This window comes from Rhopilema esculentum, chromosome 18 (assembly GCF_057945365.1).
Source record: "Rhopilema esculentum isolate cy_ngs chromosome 18, ASM5794536v1, whole genome shotgun sequence".
Taxonomy (NCBI): domain Eukaryota; kingdom Metazoa; phylum Cnidaria; class Scyphozoa; order Rhizostomeae; family Rhizostomatidae; genus Rhopilema; species Rhopilema esculentum.
In genome coordinates this window covers 3,184,421-3,204,981 of record NC_142832.1, presented here as the reverse complement: position 1 = coordinate 3,204,981, position 20,561 = coordinate 3,184,421, and the positions used below count along the sequence as shown (strand labels likewise).

The following is a 20,561-nucleotide window of genomic DNA, read 5'->3' as shown; positions in this document are numbered from 1 at the left end:
TGGTTTAAAGAGTTTTCTTTATTTCCAGCAAAATATCTATAGGCAAAGCTGTACAATTCCGACTTCCATAACTTCAGTCCAGTTGCCAATAAACTGTTAAGGAAACCTCCCTAGTGGAATCATTTCTTCAAAATATTTGCACTTCATCTCAGGACTTTTCGGAGTTTATAAGTTTGCCTTTGGATATATCTGAAAATAATTGCTGTTATGTGCTCTGCCAGGCTAACAAGGATATTGTTATAACGAGAACCGAAGGGCTATGAATGCACCCAGAGCTTCTTGTATCTGGTGGTGGTAATAAGGACAACGTCGTCCTCCCTTCCTCAGCATGTGTCGAATCAGGGGCGAAGGTTTCATTGATAAATGGTTTTCTTGGCAAAACTGAGCTCCAGTTGCTCATATTAGCTGGATTTGAAATGGGAGAAGTTGATCCAGAACCCACTGTTAGCAAGCTAACTTTCAAGGATGACACAGCAGCTACAGGCAAAGATGGCGAATGTATCACTCCCCTACTTTTAGCGGCCATGTTGGTAGAATACGCGTGCGTCGCATGTCCATTTGAGGACATATTTGATTTTGGGGCATTCGATTTGCTCTCAGCAAAAAAGCTTGTGCCAGTTAGCAAGGTATTAGACCAACTACTTTGATGATCAGGTATAAGTTGAGTCGACGTGCGAGTTTGGTCAAGCGTTTCTGTATTGAAATCGTTTGTTTTGAGTGATTTTCTTAATACATATGACGGTCTTATCTCAGATACTTTGTAACTATGTGTAGTAGCCGTAGCAGCTCCATGGTTGTTTTCCCAGGACGTAAAAAGTGTCAAAGCTGATGCCTCGAGTGTGGAAGGATAATTGCTGTTGGAATCTAGCGCACTGTTTGTGACTAAGCTATAGAATTTCGTTACCGTCGTTCCCGCAAGCCTCAAGGCTGAAAACATTGATGTTTCGAGTGCGGTTACTGAAATGTACGGCTCAGCTTTTGAAACTTGCATATGGGTGTAAGGGTCTGTCAAAATAGATTCTTGGCTGGCTGGTTTTAAACTATATCTGTTATTGTTGTAGGTAACGCTAGAGCTTGCATTAATGGGATTCGTTAAGTTTGACAGACAATTTCTTCCATTCTCCTCACTCGACAAAGTGACTGCAGACGGCTTTTCGTTTTCAAGAAGACAAGATACCCAGTTGACGTAATTTGCCATCTTTGTGTACACCCCATATCTCATCTGTCGGCCGCACCCTCTTCCCCAGCTCGCAATTCCTTGCACTTCCCAACGATTGTTATCATTTGCACTTCTGCAATGTAACGGACCCCCAGAGTCACCTTGGCATGTATCAATGCCCCCTTGGGGGAACCCAGCGCATATCATATTGTTTGTTATTTTCGATCCATAGACATCTCGATGGCTGCAAATTTCCGTGTTTATTATTGGAACTTCAGCCTCCATCAGTAAGTCTGAAGCCCTGCCATGCTCCACAGTCGCCCCCCATCCAGCTACAAGACATCTCGTACCAGCGGAGGGGGCTTGATTTGGTAAACAAAGTGTATTTACAAACTCATTGATCACTGCTTTGCGCTCAAGCTGTACCAGCGCTATGTCATTGTCATAAGTTGTCATGTTGTATTTTGGATGAATTATTATTTTGGATATGTTGATTTCTTGTTCGTATCCGTCTTGTATCTTGATGTTATGGTCACCTACAGGAACAAAGTCATTATTTGCTGAGATCGTCAAGCTAAGATGATATTCAAGTAAATTATCCTTCAATTTGAAGATGAAAACAGAATGGAAATGCTACCGAAAAGTTGGACTAAGATTACTTCTAGTGCCAAAGCAATACGACACAAGTTTTCTTTCTTAGCCAATGACTGTTTATGGAGAGATAATATCTTCAGAATGCTTCAAATTTTTGCTATGATCACTGAGAATGAGTAAAAGTGATACTGTAAAACCCTGTACAAGTTGCACGCTATCGGTTGCGGCTTTAAGTTTGGCAAGGTTTTTAATCTGCGGGCAATAGGAAGCTTCAAGTTGAATTCTGTTCAAATTGTTCTTCTGGAATCTATATGATTGCAATTTGTATTGAAAATTGTATAGAATATATTATATAATTTCTGATGAACTTACCAAGGCGAACTTTGTACAGAGATGCTACCTTCCCGTTCACAAAACAGTGCGCAGCAGTCAAAACCCACTGAGAATCGATCAGGGCTCCACCGCAGAAGAACTTTCCAATTGCAATTCCAGTTCGCCAGAAAAACCCTGCTTGCCATGGGAATTCTCCGGCACTTGCGATTGTCCCTCCGACTATTCTGGTAGTTGTGTGGTATTTTCGACCACATGTTTGGTTACCTTGAAGAGGAAGCAACAACGTATATGTCTGTGTGCTTTTGGCACCAGTTGAACACGCAGGCACCGCGCACCAGTCTAAAAATAGGTAGACTGGGAAGGGTGTAACCGAAATTTTTTTGAGACCACGCCCATTTGAACGCCGAAAAACCCCCTTTTAGAAAGTACTTGCTTTTTTTAACTTATTGTTTTTAAACAGTCTGATTCAAAGAAGATAAAGATCACTAAGAAAATTGATTAACAAGATAATGAACAAGAAAGGTTTCCCAGTCAATGCTACTACTTAGGATCTGTTAGAGCAAAATTTTCAAAGTTGCGCTAGAGTAAACTTTCTAAATATTTGCTAACCCATTATTCCAAAAAAGTGGAGGGGAGGCTATAGCGCCTGCTAGCCCAAGGTTTCTGCGCAGTGCCTGTGAACACCACTGTGTCTACATCAATGTATTGGATCCAGAACAGCCACATATAGATTATTTCCATAAAAATACGTGGGATTATAAGGAGGACCTTTAAAGAAAGACCATTCATAAAGGCCTTTTATTAAGAATGACTTCGCAAGAATCTATATTAAGAATGAATCGAAAAATGCAGTGAATTCCTGTCAAAGTTTAGTAAAAGTTTGACATTTCAGAGAGCTTGCAATTTCTGGAAAGTTTTTGAGAGAATTTGTTTAAAATGGGTCCCAGATTGGTCCAGTTAAATCAAGAAAAATGTTCTTGCAGGAAAAGTAGCAAAAAACATTTGTCTCTACCAAATTAGCAAGCTCATTGTAATGATTAGTGCAAGATGCTGTGAATTTTTCGCACATGCAAAGTGATACATAGACAAATTTGTATGTTAATTTGGCTTGTGCAAGCACCATTTTCAAATATTTTTTGGGCAAACCCTTACTGTCACACTTCATTGCCCATAAGTGTAAAAAGTTTTTACCTTTTTCGCGAGATATTTCGTTGGATGTCCATGTTATGTTAAAACCTTTTCCATTAGTAGAGTCATCTGTCTTAAACTTTATTAAGACTTGCTTGCCATGAAAAAGTAGATCGCTTTTTGGAGGTTTATTGCCACAGAAATTACCTATCAAAAATGCATGTTTTTATACTATTTGATAAATTTTAATAAACTCGATTAAAGTATAGTAATAGAGTGATAAGATTTTTCATTCTATATAGAACTTATGTTAACGTTTATCAATTATTGAAAGGTACAACGTTATATATTTCAGAAAATGCTGGGACACTTTGAAGACAATACATTCATTTTTACTAAACTGAATTATATCCCAGGGTAAATATTTCTAAAGTGAGAAAAGGAAAATGAAAGATTTATTGACGATATTCATGTATTAATTTATTTGCTCTTGTACATGTATTCGAACTTTAACATGAGTCAAGAGAATTACATGAAACATTTTAGAATTGGTGTTTTCAAATGATTATCTAACTCCATCATTCTACTGTTAAAATGTATCATGGCTGCAATTTCCAGAAGTGCAACCTTGCAAAACCTAGAATGGCTGCGAGTTATGAATAGGGCTGCAACAAGTCTCACTGTACAGAAAAGATAATTTTCTTATCTTCAGAAATTCAGATTCAGAAATATCCCTTGCTTTCATTAATAAATGCCATTCATGCATGCTCAGTAGCATATATTACACCTCAAATTAATTGCAATCAGTGTTTAAAGATTTAAGGTTACCTATTAGGGATTTTCCAGTCCGTGTTATATCGTAGATCTCAAGTACGTCGTATTGACAGCCAGCATCGTATTCGATGTCCATTTCAGAAATTCTTAAAGACACTTGGTACCCTGGTGCAGCATGAATACCATAGCTGCAGTTTAGGTTGTTACTGTATGGATGTGGAAACTTCGGACTCGTCACGTATCCGCTTGTTGAATTGAAATCTTCTTTGCCGCAGTCTTTAGAAGAAGACACGTGGGAAAAAGTATTACAGCTAATGCCCTACTTGAAACATTTTGCAAACTTGTGAAGAAAGAGCAAGTGTATAATTCAAGTAGCACTTGATAATTAGGACACTGTGAAAAGAACAGGGGGTTCTCGAGAAAAATCTCTCAATGGCTACTTTTTTGACATGTTCAAGGAGGCTTAGCCCCTCGAGCCCCCCAGCCCTACATCGCTGTTAATAATCTAACAGAATCTTGCTATTTCTCCTTAGCCAGACGGTTTTCTCCGGGAATAACCTGTCCATGATGCATAAAAATTTTAATGATACAGAACCTACACTTCTCGCTATACAAAGCTTAAATTTTATACGGACATATTTTTCTTGAGAAAATATTGAGTTATTTTAGTTCTCTTATGTAAAACCCACGAATTTAGTTTATTCCGAAAGTTCAGGCAAATTCTTACCCTTTTCCTTTGAAATTGCTTTCCATGTCAAATTGAACCCTCGTCCATTCTCGCTGTCATCTGATGTAAAAAGTATTTTGGCGAGATTGGAGTTTGTCTGAAAAGGCTTTGGGACCTTTGAGCCACAGAACTTTCCAGTGGTCTTAAATTTTGACTGCAGTGGTCAAAAATGGACAAAAATTGACAAAATGGACAAAAATGGACAAAAATGGACAAAAATGAATAATTATCTCTAGATTTAATCGGTTTGGTAATTTTGATTATTAGATCAAGATTAATAGTATTTTTTTAGTTACAGATGATTCAAAAAAGACCATTATTAAAAAAAAGATTAGACTTATTATGATAGCAATCTTCTAAGGTTTTTCAATATTTGATACTGAATGCCCTTAAAGAATATAGAAAAATCCAATAGCGAATACAGTAGTTTGCTATTACCTATATTTCAGTAAGGAAAAGGCAAAAATGGAATTCTCAATATATCGTGGATCATTTTGATGTTATAAATTACGGCGGTTTTACTACTGGAAGAAAAAACTTGGATTATTCCATTCACTCTTGCCTTCCTCATAATTTAAGTAAATACATGTTAAAAACATGTTAACAATAATTGTATGAAGAAAGAGCATTTGAGTATCTCACCCCGTCGCTCTTCTCCTGTACAAGTAACTTATCATAGCTGCATCCACTGTCATTTTCAATATCTATGTCTTCAAACTGAAGCAAAATGAATTTGTTTTCATCAACAGTAATTTCCCATGTGCAATCAAGATTTGGAGGATAATTGACTGGATAGTTTGGGGACAATAAAACACCACCGCTTCCTGTGAGGGAACTTCCACAACCTGCAAAAATAAACAGAAAAAATTACTCTAGAATGTTCTATAAGGGCAATGAAAAAAAAACTATACACCCTAAAAACAATCCTGTTAATTGAACAGAATTTTTCTTTGAGGCTATTCCAGAAATGTACGAAATAAAGTATGGTAGCAAAATAATAGAAAAATTGCTTCAATTTAAAACTTTTTAAAAAGAGAACAGCAAGCGAGACAACAACGTGGAGTAAAATGAGGGTCTCCCAGGGGGTGATGGAAGTCTGCTGTTTTTTAAAGGGAACATGGAAACATCTTGTATCTTTAATGGGGACATTTTGCCAAAATCTTGAAAGGGAAGGTCCAAGAAATATGACTGGGAACATTGGAACAAAAATGCACTAGGAGTATCTAAGATAGAACAAACGATAATGAAAAATAGAAGAAATACATGAATAGTAATTGATATACAAAATGTGTCTTTGCACAATGTTTTATGAGGAATTTCATATTTTATTCTTTCAGAAAACATAAGAAAATGACTACTTTGCTGGTTGTGGCAAATATTATATGCCTTTTGGAACCTTCCTAAAGGGATGTGATCAAGTTGAATGTCTATCGATAAGGTAAAGCTCCCGAGTCTGCGCCCAAAACAAAATTTTAACCTAGATATAAAGCGAAGGAAACAGAAATTAATCTGTCAGTCAAACAGAGGCAACTGTCAATCAAACCCAAACTTTCCATGTATTCATATTATAGTCACAAAGTAAATTACAACAGAACAGCTAAAAATACCGGCAGGAGCAGGGACGCTGGGAGTGGTTGTTGTGCTGGAATTCTGAAAAGAAAAGGAAAGAGTAATAAGGCTAGATGGAGTTGCATGACGATGCCATGTTTTTTTGATAACGCATGAAGTTGCTTTCTTACCAGATGTATCCACACTAGTTTATTCAAGCAAAGGTTTTTTAGATCTACGTGCAAGCAGATTAAAAATGATTGTGAATTGGTTGTGAACGTAAGCAGTAGAGCCCTGAACGTAAAAAGAGATGGCCTTTAGTTTTTCAACTAAAACAGCACAACTTTATTTTGTGCACCGTAGACAATTCATCCAGGGTGATAAGATTGGGGATGTTTTTAAAGACATTGTCTGCCGTTTTGGGGGGGGCGTCCGGCCACTATTGCCTCCCCCACACTTTGTTATTTTACTGTTTATATCAAGCCTCCATTTACATCATATTTAGACCTAACTACGCAAAACTATACTACTAAGCTCCATTTACACACTCTGTTTGCTTACTGTCACAGATCTTCAAGTAGCATTTGATGTGACTTGATGTGACTACAACTGGAGTCTACTGTAATACTATCAAAAAAGGCCCTCATAGTACTTCTTAGTTAGAAGAGATGGATAAATTATTATTTCTCTTTCATTCATAAGCTGGATATTTTTACAGCATTAATTTTCAAGGCGATAAGGTATGATTTTCCTCTTCTTTATGTTTTATAGACAATACACAGTCTTAAGTCGAAAAATACTATACAGGCATAAAGCCATTCCTTGCTGTGAAAACAAACTACAGAAGTTGTGGCGATTGTGAAGATTCTCTGGAAAACTTTTCCTTTCATTAATGAGTTCTTATGGTTTAGGAATAGAAATACAAGATTGATGACGAAAGAACTTCTTCATCCTGTTGCTCTGGGTTTTAGGCTAAATATGGTCATAATTGAACGTAAGCCCACTGTTAGCACTGTTCAAGTATTTTACATTGTTTCTAAAAGGTTTCTCGTAAAAAACATCAAAACAAGCTGATAGAGCCTTTTCTTAATATGCATAACTCCTTACAGGCCCTTACAAAATGTACTCTAATATCAATGGTAATAAAGATTTTACCTGGCATCGAAGCAAATCAAACATGGTGTACAGCACTACACACAAAGTAATGGCACATCGTTTAAAATTGGCTTTCATTTTATCATCAATAAATCTAAGGGTTGCATCAAGCCTGTGTTGTCAACATTCATTGCGGTCATACGTCACATAAAATTGCTCTTGCTACTCAATTTACTAAAGGATACACAACAGCTATTCAAACATTGCATACGAATAAAGCCTTCAGCTGCTGAACATAAACAAATGCTTTATGTTGCGATGCAATGCTTAGCAACACTTTTTTGGATAAGAGGGTTGTAAATTGGCAGAAACATGTTAGTTGTTGGCTTAATGATTTCGACACAGTACGCAACACTAATAGCACATCTAAGGTGGTACCGCATTCAAAGGAGAGGTGTTTTTGACCATTTCATGTTCTTTCATGTTCATCCTCGCCTCAAATCTGTTCCAGTGCTGTGGCTGTAATTATAGGGCCGACCAGAATTTATTGTGAATATCTCACAGAAGTATTATGAAGCACGCCCATTGAATCTATTCACATTGGCTCATTCCCAATAAAATCATCAATGGTCTTCCATTTGACTTCTTCGACCAGTGAGTTCTACGTACTTAGGCACAGAGTAGGCAAATGAAAAGGCAAACTGGAAAATATAAGTAGATATTTTGTCAAAAATCAATTAAGTATTTATTTCAGTTATTCTATAGATTCTTATACTTCGTGTGAAAAATCAGTCTGATCAGTTAAAGCAAGTTTAATGTTTTTGAAACCTTTCTAGACTTCCTTTGTTTTTATTTTTATTGCGGCCTCAGTTGGAGATTAGAAGTCTGGGTCGATTGGCGGGCGAAATTCAAATTCTGTCCCAGGGTTCTTCTGGTACATAACGGGAGAAACATCAATGGCGTTGGGTTGACATGTAGACATCTTCTGGAATTTGGTGGAGAAACAGAAGCTTGCTTGTGGATTTTCCGTTTAAGATAGAAGAAATTACCCAACAGAGACTAACGCTGCCATGGATTTCACTCCATGCAAGTCTATGCAAAAAGATGACCTTGAAATCACACGGAATCCGTTCGACAGCCGAGAATTCGATAAAGAAAATCTACCAGCGTTTAGTCCATCAATTTTCGTTGTGTCAGGATGTAGAAGTTCAGAAAAGGTATTTTAGAATGATAAATATAATCTATATTAATTCAGTTTAAACATAATAAGCTTATATTTTCTGCCCAGCAGTCATTAAATCAAATATCTTTGGTAGGAATATCAATATTATCACCAACTAATTTATTTTTCAGAAAAATAAAAGCTTCAGATGGTCCATAGATCAAATAGCTGCTTTGGTGAGTGTTATATTTTAATACAAAGAAAGAAAGTTATACAGAAGAAGAAAACGTTGTGTGTCAGCCTTGCATTCCTTCTTCAATCGATCAGCTTATAAAAATAGGCCTGGTTTGGGCCATTACATGCTTGTTTGTAAATCTGTTAATGAATAAATGTTTCTCTTGCTATTTGTACAAGCAAATGTTGTTATTATGATTTTATTTGAGCAGAAGCCAGCAGAGATTGATGAATGTCCAAATCAAGAGTACAGTGCATCATATGAGAGGTGCTTGCTTTAAATTTGCTTCTCTAACCTTTCTCTGAAACAAAAAAGTTTTACAGGTTGTTGAAACAGGGTATCTTTGAAGGAAATCAGCTTTTTCTTATAAAAAGTACAAATACGTAGGGGAGACATTAGCCCCAAACTCCAAAACGGAAAGTTTGCCACTTTTGGTAAGGTATGCCTAAAGCTCGAAACAAAATTGTGATGCAGAAGATAGGCCAGTTGAAAAATGCTAAAATAAATTCAAGGATAATTGAATTTTTTTAGAAATAGTGTAAATATGATTTAGTAGTTTGGGTGCAGAAAATAAAACTAAATAAGCCTGGATGTTTCGATCAAGCTTTTCAAACGTAAAATACCCTCTAACCTAAAACAGGCTGATGGAATACAATGCAATAAATAGCCCAGGTGCATCCAATTTCTGTGATTTTTCCTATCTTAACTAGAATAGAACCTTTTAAAACTCATGAAATGTGTTTTATGTACCCTTCTTTCCCGATACCTGTTCACCAAAGAATTCATGTTTAGATACAAGTATTTCCTTCAGAAAATGATTACAGAGCTATGAATTTTAGAACATTGATCAGGAAAAATAAAAAGCAGCTTGTCTGATCAGTCAATCACAAAACAATTCTTGAAACCTAAGATATTGTACTTTGAAAATGAAAAGAAGGCCCTTTAGACAATGTCTCCAGGAACAATATCAAGAAATAGAAAGCAGACTCAGCCCCTAGCTCTACCTTGCTGCTTGCAAAATGCATCCTTGTATTTTTTATAGTTTATGTGCTTCAAGCTAATTTTTCAATCTGTTAAAAAAACTTACCAATCTCTTTATTTCAGAGAAGAAGATGAAATTGCTGCACAAAATGCTATAAATGAAGTATGTTTATATCAAATCAAGTTGTCTTTTATTAATATGCCTTCAGGTATTGTCAAGAATTGAGCATTCTCTGTTTGCAAGCTACTTGGATAATTTATGTTTCAGTTTCACCTCAGATCTAGTAGTTTTTTTCAACCAAGGCTTCTATGTTCAATGTGTAACACGAGAAAGTTCTTGGTATAAATTGACATATTAGTCATCATGAAAATATTTGCAGCTGTCCTTTTTTGTTCTTTTTTATTAGAATAATTTTTTATTTCTTTTTATTGCTGCCACCTTCAAATTCATTTCATTTTGTTTGTCTGCAGTCAATTTATTATTATATTGATCTGTTAACAGATAATCAAGTACCATATCTGATTTAGCCAAGTATAATTGAAATAAATTTCCTTATTCATCTTTCTTATCTCATTATAACACGAATCATTCTAATTTTTTAGTATTTCTCAAATGTCATATTACCATCTCCATGGACAAGAAATAGCAAAGAACACGCTTTTAAAAGGGTGACCTTTTCACCCCATCCACCAACATGTAAGTAGTTCAGTATTTAAAAATAAACTTGATCATTGCTCAGACAGGCAAGCAACAGTAGCACAGTGAGGAGGAGCAAGAGAGGTTGGATGCCCCCCCCCCCAATGGCAAAAAATATTTTTGAAAAAAGGCGTTTTCTGATGTTCCAAAGGGTTTTGACCCCCATTTTCCCCTCACTCACAGCACCTTTGCCCCCAATCTTACCACCCTGGCTACCCTACTGGCAAGCAGACCATGCCAAATTTGTCTAAAATTCGGCTTGTGGGTATGATATGCTCTCCATATTTTAACATGTAATATCTCTTTGAGACCTTCAATGGGTTTACTTTTTTTCAAGATAAGCCTATCTTACCTTTGACAGACACTTCATCAACATAAACTTTCATGGCAATAACAATGTTTTGGTCATTCCCTGTACCCAAGCACTGTTCAGCTACTTTTTATTAGCAGGCACTTTTTATTATTCTAGTCACCCTCACCCTCAATTGCCACAGTTTGATAAAAGCAAACAGTTTGATGAAATTTGTTTATAGAGCCAAAGTTATTTTACAAGTCAACTTGTTGAAAATCTGACTGAACTATGTATAGAATTTTTATCCAATGTATATTTCTATTTAATTCTGATTTTCATTGAAGATTTCAAAGAAGCAGCTTATGAGTCTAGCAGCAGTTCCTCTGCCAATAGCAGTCAAAATGACGGTGAAAAGAAATTTGTTGATGGTATGCCATCTTTTCTATTTACTTACAAGAGAAATAATCAAATTTTTAATATTATGTGATTCCAAGAGTTTGAATAAAGTCCTTTTCTTTCAGAAATTTTCGTTAACATTCTACAGATACCTTTTTAACTAATTTTCACCAGATTCCAGAGAGAAGTTCAGAGTTTTCCCCTTGCTTGTCAGAGCATGTTGTCAATTAGAGCGCTCTGGGCGTTGAAGTTTGAATTTCAGTAATCTTATATTGTGGTTGTTGGCAGTCTAGCCACCACTTTTACGGAACTTTGAAAATGTTGCTGGTAAAATTGGATTATCAATTATAAATCAAAGACAAATACGGAATTAGAGCTGTTGTTGGGAGGTGTCCCCTTTAAAGCATTTTGCAACAATATTATCTCTCCTATTTGATGTCCTTTATTGGAAAACCTTACATCTATTGATCATCGCTTCATTGTTGATACAGAATAAAGTCTATGAGCTTGAATTCTGCTCACTGATTCCATACACACACCCAATTCCATAGAGAAGTATTGAAAATAAATGGCAAATAGGTTGTCCCTTCCTTCCTAAAGACTCTTCTTCTCAATGTTCTTCTAATTCTACAGTTACCTGGTTACTAAGCCTCTAGCTCTGCATCTTACTTCTTCAAAATCTCTTTCAGTTTCTTACTACTTCAATTCTCTCTCCCCCCCCTCTTTCCTACTTAAACTGTCAACTCTCGTAATTCTTCCTCGATCTTGTTTTTTACTTAGCCAGTCACAACACAGAGTGTCAGTTTACTAACCTGGCCCTCCTTCTATCTTTCCCTCTAATTTTGGCAAAGCTTTGTTTAAACCCTCTCTTGCTTTCTTGAAGGCTTCTGTTCCGATACTGAGTTCATTATATACCTCTGCTCTTATGCATTCAGTCAATACAGCTCTACCTACACAGTATCGAGTGCTATACCTCTATCACTTTCTGAAGATCAGCGGATCCTGTAACTATTTTATTCATTTTACTTTTCATTTACTGCAGGTTCATGCCAAACAACGTTAACAATACCACCGAATTTCGATTTAATGAAACTTTTAGGTAAGTATTACTTGCTAAGCATTACCTAGTATTTGTTATACAGGAAAACAATCACGTTTTTAATGAAGTTTTGTTTAATCGTTACCATCCTTTCTTGAAACTGACAAACGGAGTTTTTCACTCAGAATTGCCTACTGTGGAATTCTTGACATCTTTTCATTTAAAGTCCTTTTGGTATTATTGTCGTCTAGTATTGATATCGTTTGAAACATAAGATTGTTAAAAAAATTAAAAAAAATTTTTCTGGTTTTTTGCTTTTCTCAGTCAATGCTTTACTCGCTTACTTACTTTGCTTTTAACAACTAACGCTATTTTTTAACATATATATATATACTATTCAAGCAGTAAACAATGGTTTTTGAGCGTGACTGGGGAAAAGAGAGGTAGTGGTAAAAATGGTTTGGTTTTTGCTTCTGATATTTCTGGGTATTGCGAAATTTCATGCCAAATTATGATTTATGTGATGATCTGTCTCGATTCTAGGAGATAAATTTTATACGTATGTAGAACAAGAGAAGGAACCGACTACCAAAGACATCAATGTAAGCACTCTAAGGCGAAAGCTGTTTTCTCAAGGAGAGGTATCACCAACAAGAAATGAGGAAGATGCTAAAGATAATGATGGATTAAAAGCAAGGTAAGAGATTACTGGTTTATGCTTACAGTGGTTGAGAATACAGTAAAACCGGGCTAGATTAGCTGATAAACAGAAACAAAGACAGGGCATTACCATGAAAAACTGTTTTTTGTAAGGTGTGTTTTGCCAAAATGTTTGCTAGTTCATGGAGAGTTCCAGGTTGACTTAAATATTGTATATCTTTGAACCTTTTGAAGTGTTCTCATTCATACAGGAGCAAAGTCCAGGAATCTTTTTTCGTGTAACTGGATAAACGCTCTTCTCAAGAATGAATGTTCTTCAGATCTTTCTGCGTATCTGACTGGAGTGTCATGAATTCCAAGATTTTGTTGCAACGGCAGCAATAATTGGATGAATAGACCAGTTTTTGGTTACAGTGCCAAATGAAGAATTTTGAAATTTTTTAATATTTTCTTTCGTGGTCATGTTTTTTATGGCCAAAGACTTGACTGAACCTTTGCTGAGTATGCCCTGCAGTCGTTTTTACCGGAAAAGTGATGTATTTAGAAAACCAAGATAAAACCTCCAAAGAAAATTGATCCCTTGGCAAAGAATTCTTAATCATAAAATACTAGACTAGATACTTTTCACGAAAATGCTGTTATAATTTGGGAAGCATTACTATTTTACGAAATGAAGATTGGAAGAAAGTTACAAATATGCTTGAAGAACATTTACGTTTGTGATAACGCTGAAGAAACATTGTAAGAAAAAATATACCTCCCAAAACCTTAAAGTGGTGTGAATTTGACAATTTATTGTAAATTTTTTAGAGCTTAGTGATATCAGAAATTTTTTGGTAAAATAATCCAGATTGATTTGCCAATTTTTGCATTGACTTGATTAGCTATTGTTTATGATTTCATATTCTCACATCATAGTATATTTGCAAAATCATTTTATTTATTTGAGTCTTGTTGTCATTCTGTTTTTGATAATATTTTTTGTAACATGATTTCAAGATTTTTGACTTTCTTCACTCTAATGTTGACAACTACAACTTATTTCAATTATTGGAAAAATTTTAAACATAGGGAAGATATCGATCTTATTTACAGATATTTCTTTAATTTTTTAGAATCAAGAGTGGCAGCACCCCGCCAAGAACACCTCGCACTCCAAACTGGGTATGAAATTTTATATGTTTTCTCCCTTTTTGTTTAAGGCTGCGGGCATTATATTTCAGCATCCATTTGCAAAAATTTCCCTTAATTTTGTTATTCTTCTGCAGTCCCTAAGTAGAGCAAAATCCCGATGCACAATTTTACTGTAACGCTTAAGTAATATAATACGGTGCTTCTTATCGAGATGTAGTGATATAAAGTACTTTATACGAAGACCACTTAAGAATAACTTGCATTTGATAAGGCTGATCCCAGGCTAGTGATGGGCTGTGTTTCCAAAGCTTGAAATATATTATCTTTTTATAGTGCTATTTTTAGTTTTTCATACACGAAATCTATTCATCTTAGTGCATTTGTGCCGCATTGATGAAGGTACCCTGCGAGAACATAGATTCACAAGAGAGAGCTCGGTTGTAGCAAATAAACGTGTATGATTGGACAAAACAGTACCAAATTCCCAAAAAATAACAATAATCAGTTTAAATGTGACGTTAAAATTCACATTCATCTGTATGTCAAAAAAACACGTGGATGCTTTCAAGAAAATATAGAAGGGCTGATTTTTGCCTAATCTTAAAAAAATTCATCCTCGATGTATTTTGCCTAAGAAGTGTAACAAATCTCCAAAATGGGAAATTCGTGATCTTTAGAAACATGCCACATAACTCCCATTAAAATCGTTTCATATGACACAAAGCGTAATTTGAAATATTTCCCTGGCTTTGTAGGTGACATCCAGCCCATTTCGTGATGGGACGCCACATAAGGGTCTCACATCAGATAACGACTCAGTTCTCCAGTCTTCTTTCGTCTGCGACCCATTGAACAGTCCCGTGTTGTCACCAATCAAAACAGCAGACGATAACAACAACAATGAATACGACGAAGATGACGACATCGACATCGCCAAATCTTTTACGAGACTCGATTCGTCTGATTCCTCATTTGACTTTTCTATATCTTCGATAAAAAATTCGCCGTTACGCGCAGAAAAGCTCGTAAGCTCGGATCTAGAGCTTTCACCAGGTGATCGTCGAGGTAAAAGTGTCGCATTCCATCCCAAAAGCTTCGCAGTTGAAACCATGTCTGCCGAACCATCAGATTCGTTCGCGGATATAATAGAATCAACCAGAGTTGCGCCCGTTGAGATACCTGGATTTTCGCCAATCAAACGTGAAGATGACATGGATGTTTCGATGATGTCTGCATCCAAGTTCGAACCCCATATGCACTATGATAGAAATTCGATAAAAGAATCGACAGCAAACCATATACATGGAATAACAGGACTGTTTTCGCCAATCAAAGACGGTCGCGAATCTGTTAGAGGCCAAAGCAACGAAAATGATGATATCTGGGAGGCTGCAGGTACTAAATAAGTTGCTCATTTTTTAGAATTATCCTTTATTGTTTAGATTTTAGACAAAAGATCAGTTTGCCTCAGGCCTTTTTTTCGGACCAAATTCCCAGCTTCAGTTTTTATATAAATGTTTTACTTTTTTAATAGCAAAGGTCCTAAAATCCAGTTTCATTATTCTGAATTTTTGATGGCATGATTGTCAATGATGAAGATAAATACTTGCCTTTCTTAGTACAATAATTTATTTGAATGTCATTAATGAATAAGTAAGAAACGATCTATAAGAAGGGTAAAATTATACGACTCTAGAATTGTTCTTTGACCAATAGCCCATTGAAAGCAATGATCGTAAAGAATGAGAGTTTGAAGGTTGCACAGAAAATTGGACATATTTTACGACATACCGAAAGAATTTGCGTCAGACTTTCTTTGGAATATGAAAGGTCGGATAGTGCTGACTTGCTGATAGAAAGTAGCCAGAAACAATAAACGATGAGTTTGATTTGCTTTTAGCGCTATGTTGAAAGTTAGCTGTATGAAAGATTTATAATAAAATTTGGCGATAGGAATTCGTATTAACAATTACAAACAAAATCGTGACACCACACGCTAGCAACCCTTTCCAAAAGCTCTGTTTCCTTAATTTTTTATTTGAGGTGTTCCTCTGTTCTTGATGTCTCCTCCCTTCTCGTTACAGATCACCATGGCAATGCTAATGACGACAGCGTGTATGACGATGGGCCTTTAGATATAACTGACTTAAGTTTACCGCCAGAACTTTCTAACGGAATCGAGAATCATGACAGCCAGGACACAACAAGCGAATCTGACGCGGCCTTCGAAATCGTGGTATCGTCTTTTCCAACACCAAAACGAGGCATCCTGAAACATACTTCGCAAAGAGACACGCCTATAGTTGTTAATCCAAAGAATACCTACGAAAATAGACTGGAAAATATTGAAGAGAAAATAGGCCTTGTGGAGAATGAAATAGAAATTGTAAAAAATAATTGTGAGAATGACATTAGAGAAATAAAGAGGTGTCTCACACCAGCAAAGAAACTCATCAATGAAAGTCAGAAAAGTAAAATAGCGAGTTTTATCTCACAAGATGGCAAAGATGTTGCGTATTTCAATAGACAATCTACTTCGCTAGTTAGGCCGTTAAATGATTTGAAAAGAAATGGATTTAGACAGCCATTGCAAGACTGCACAAATAGAAATACACATTCGGATAAAGGCACCCAGGACCGATCGTTGCAAGGAAGTGATGGCTCAAAGGAAGAGTCGATCGTTCGCAATGGATATTTTGCACTTGATAGAGCAAAGAGAGTGCAACGGAAGATTGACGAAGATTTTGATCTATGTCTTGACACGAGATCCAGAGACAAGAACAGTCCCGTCTTTGATAACAATGACATTGAATCGGCAGAAGTAGCCAAGATCTTAACGGCAAACACCAGTGAGAGGCTGACACGTGAAGGCCATAGGATTGACTTTATTAGGGCCAATAGTGACATCAGAGCACCCATGGAAGGAAAGTTTAGGGAATACAGGTTCCGCAATTTACGAGGTGTGTTGGCTTTTATTATCAAGTCTTGATTGTAAAGCTAGTTCCTACTTTTAGCGTTGCAAAGAAGAGCTTAGATCCCCGGAGATAAGTAATGAATGATTAAATATAAGAAGATTCATTGAAAGAAAATATGAGAGAATATTTGAATCAAAGAATAAAATGAATCTTTCTTTCATAAAAATCTTTTAATCTTCAAGTATCAATTTTTAATAAAAAATGACAGCACATGCACACAAAAAACAATTAGGTACATAATCAATTCATGAAGCTAATTATGTTCCATCACTTTCGCATAAACGAAACTGGTTTTCATGTTTTGCTCTGAATAGCACTCAGACAAATATTTTCTCCGTTAAATTTTCTTCAGGGAATTTTTCATGGTGAAATAATACACAAACATTATTGCCCAGATCACGATAGGTTCGCTATCAAATTTGATAAATTCAACTATCTCGTCCTTCCATCTTCTTCCATACTCTTCTCATCAAGATATCATCAGCCCCTTTTAAAGTTGGTTTTCCTTCTTACCAAGGGTTCTAAATGCCCTCTCCTTTAGCTCTTCCTTAGATTGATAAAAATTGCCAAATTACTTTTGAAGAATTAACACAGGATCTAGTTGCTGCATTTTCCAACTAAATTTCAAACTCTCTTAAAATATTATATTGTTTGAGATTAAAAAAATGTATCGCAACTCTCATTTGCTTTAATTTCCTAGAATCTCTAAACGATTCCTGGGATTTTAAATCCAAAAGAGGATCAGACATTGGTGAGATGGACAGTTCCGTGTTTTCTGTTAGCCACGGAGATAATGGCACGCCTACTCCTATCATGAACTTAGCAGGCCTAAGTATTTACAACGCACCAAAGGATAACAGAACGGCAGGCACATTGCACAAACCTATTCCAATCGACCGGAGATGGATTATTGAAAGTGGCAAAATTGAACGAAGGTTGGTATATATTTGCTGGTTTTGTACTTATTTGTAGCCCCATTTCAATGATAATTTCCTTCAGTAGGCAATGGTACGTAAGAACAGGAAGGTATATGATGGTATTTAAGGCTGTGATAGCCCCAGTTTTTCCAGAGGTTGGTCGGTAAGATTATTATTTGGCTGCTCAAGTCGCCTAGAAGAAGAAAAATCAGCAACAAAATTCCCTTCTTCTATGTCTATCAAAACATTTGTTTTTATGTTACAAAAATTTGTCTTTGTTTCTTCATTTTTGCATAAAAAAAACCTCAGAATGCTTTCCCAAAGGAGCTTGTGTCTAGAAGTGGCACAAATCGAAATATAATCGTTCGATACCGAATACCCTGTTTTCTTCTACATAAATGCATCACCATCGAATCAGTATTTAAACCTGGGCTCCAAATGTGTCAGGGACACTGTGGATTATGTCGAAACATATCGAACCACCTAATGTGTCGAAAAATGTTGTTAGTTTTCTACTTTTCTTCCTAAAGCAATTACTGTGCTCTAGCCTGTTTTGTATAATCTTGTTGAAGTTCTTATTCAAAAGTCTTTCTTTATTTCTATCTTTAGACATACATGGCCTAATGTAAAGCCGTACAAAGCATATTCAGGTAGAACGGTGTCTCCGACTTTTTCATCAAAACATCGAGCATCAAGGGGCTATTCGTTTACGAAGCAAGATGTTGTCAGTCGCTTAAGAGATGAGTGGAAGCTGAGGCCAAACTCTAGAACAAGTGGCTATTCAGCCTCTCGGTGAGAAATACTAGAGTCAAAACTTTTTTGAGTTAAAAAAGAATAGATCTTTTTCTTTATGTATATTTGTGTAATATATTTTCTGTCTTTAAATTACTCAAAGACGAGCAAGATACAAATTTTTCATGTTATATTGAGTTAAAGAGTTTGGTCTACTTTGAAGTAAATATTTGGAATTAAGATTCAATTTTACAATAGCTTTCGTAGAGTCATATGTCTTCGTCAGCACGGAAATGGCTGTCAAGTAAAAGGGGGAAGGTTTAGCGCATTTCTCAATCTCATTCAATCTCATGTCACAAAGTAACTAATAAAACTCGCTGATCTTTCTGACTTATAAATACTTGTGATTGTCTCGAACCCCTAAAAAGGAGATTTTTCAATTGCATCGCACAAAAGCACAGCTTGGATATGCCTCATTTTTAGAAAACCTAAATATCGTAAAAACAAAAAATCTACCGAAGACTGCCTTCCTTCCTTATTCCCTAGCCAAGTCCTGTTTAATATAAATAAGAGAATTCACATAGACTGCCTAATACAGCATTGTAAATGTTTACCACGAACAATTTTTTGTTTAGCAAGGATGCCTTGTATATGTTATCAAGGGGTATATGCATTATCACAGATAAGATGTGCATTCGAAAAATTTATGCCTGAATTTTCCATGTTGCTAGAGAATTATGCAGTTTTATTTATGCACGAACTTAATATTTTCTTCCTGATTTCACTGATTTTTTATAACGTTGTTAACAGAATCAAGTGAGTTGCCTATACTCCCTGTTTCAGCACATATGTTCCCCTTGCTCCTTCAGACAACATAACGAGCTACTCTGCTTTTCTCAAACCAAAAAATACAGTCAACTTATCACACTTCAGCATTATGTAATCGTGGATTCGATTTTATTGTTACAAATCTTTTTGCTACCTATAACGTGTATTTTTGACACAACTGGGTGCGCTTTAAACTACTGTAAATTGAATAATTATTTTTGTTTGGCCTAAAGTATCATGTAATTCAATTATAAGGCAGAGAAAATCAGAAATTTTTTACTCTCTTGCAATACCCAGCGAGCAGTAAGCTTTTTGGCTTCTTGATTTAAGAAACTGCTTTAGTTTTTGTCCTACGCCCAGAAAATTCTGCATGCGTGACGCATTAGTTCCGAGTCCGATGCTCGTTTCTGTATGGACACGTGACCGAAATTGCATATATTTGACTTAATTTGTTTGTGATATGTTTATTACTGTTAATTCGTAGTTACTAAATTCTTTTGCTTTTGTAAATTGTTTGGAAAGAAATGTTGTTAAGTGGAAAATTGTCAATATGAAAATATCTAGTTTTAATTGTTGTTTATTAATTATTGCAGCTCTTGGTTTTTCATACGTTTGTCCAGATGGATGATTAGCCACGTTGCTCAATTGCTATTTTGCTAACCCACAGCAAGCAAGAAATAATCTTAATGGTAGTTTATTGAGGAAGTTTTGACGGCATGTTGAGGTCTCTAAATAATAAGGCTCGTACATTAAAACCAAGAATTTTATGGAAATATGAACATAAATGTTGGTTTTCTTCTAGGGTTAAGGTTTCCAAAGGGAGAGCTGGTATAGAACCATTAATAGTTATATCCTTTGCAATATAGGGCATTGCCCCGTGGAAAATATTGTGCCCCAAGCAATGTTTATTTTAAGGGGAATAGGGGTGTTTCTGAGGGTGACGGGAATCACGCATACCCTTCACATTGGAGATAATACCCTTAATTTTTCATAAATATACCAGATTGCGTGCGGTACAATATAATGCTATAATAACAATGATATGTAAGTTAATTGCACCAGAAAAAGGTTTCTTAAAATAAATAACGACATTTCGAGCATAGCCCGCTATCAAGTAAAATAGAATTACTTGTTACTAAGGTTAATAAATAGGTT

General features: G+C 35.8%; 2 protein-coding genes across 2 annotated transcripts; one reads left to right on the top strand and one right to left on the bottom strand.

Moving 5' to 3' along the window:
• Positions 1-66: 66 nt before the first annotated feature.
• On the bottom strand, positions 67-7,573 carry LOC135696655 (mannan-binding lectin serine protease 1). Its single transcript, XM_065216124.2, has 8 exons — positions 7,419-7,573; positions 6,323-6,365; positions 5,358-5,560; positions 4,716-4,869; positions 4,043-4,264; positions 3,278-3,421; positions 2,126-2,350; positions 67-1,695 (listed from the first exon to the last, which is right to left on the bottom strand). The coding sequence occupies exons 1-8, from the start codon at positions 7,494-7,496 to the stop codon at positions 206-208; spliced, it is 2,559 nt and encodes an 852-aa protein (XP_065072196.2). The 5' UTR covers positions 7,497-7,573; the 3' UTR covers positions 67-205.
• On the top strand, positions 7,567-20,527 carry LOC135696654 (uncharacterized). The gene is made up of 13 exons (XM_065216122.2): positions 7,567-8,575; positions 8,712-8,756; positions 8,967-9,022; positions 9,860-9,899; positions 10,340-10,433; positions 11,070-11,153; positions 12,164-12,220; positions 12,704-12,857; positions 13,936-13,984; positions 14,710-15,349; positions 16,039-16,914; positions 17,630-17,864; positions 18,456-20,527. The coding sequence occupies exons 1-13, from the start codon at positions 8,429-8,431 to the stop codon at positions 18,640-18,642; spliced, it is 2,664 nt and encodes an 887-aa protein (XP_065072194.2). The 5' UTR covers positions 7,567-8,428; the 3' UTR covers positions 18,643-20,527.
• The last annotated feature ends 34 nt before the right edge of the window (positions 20,528-20,561 follow it).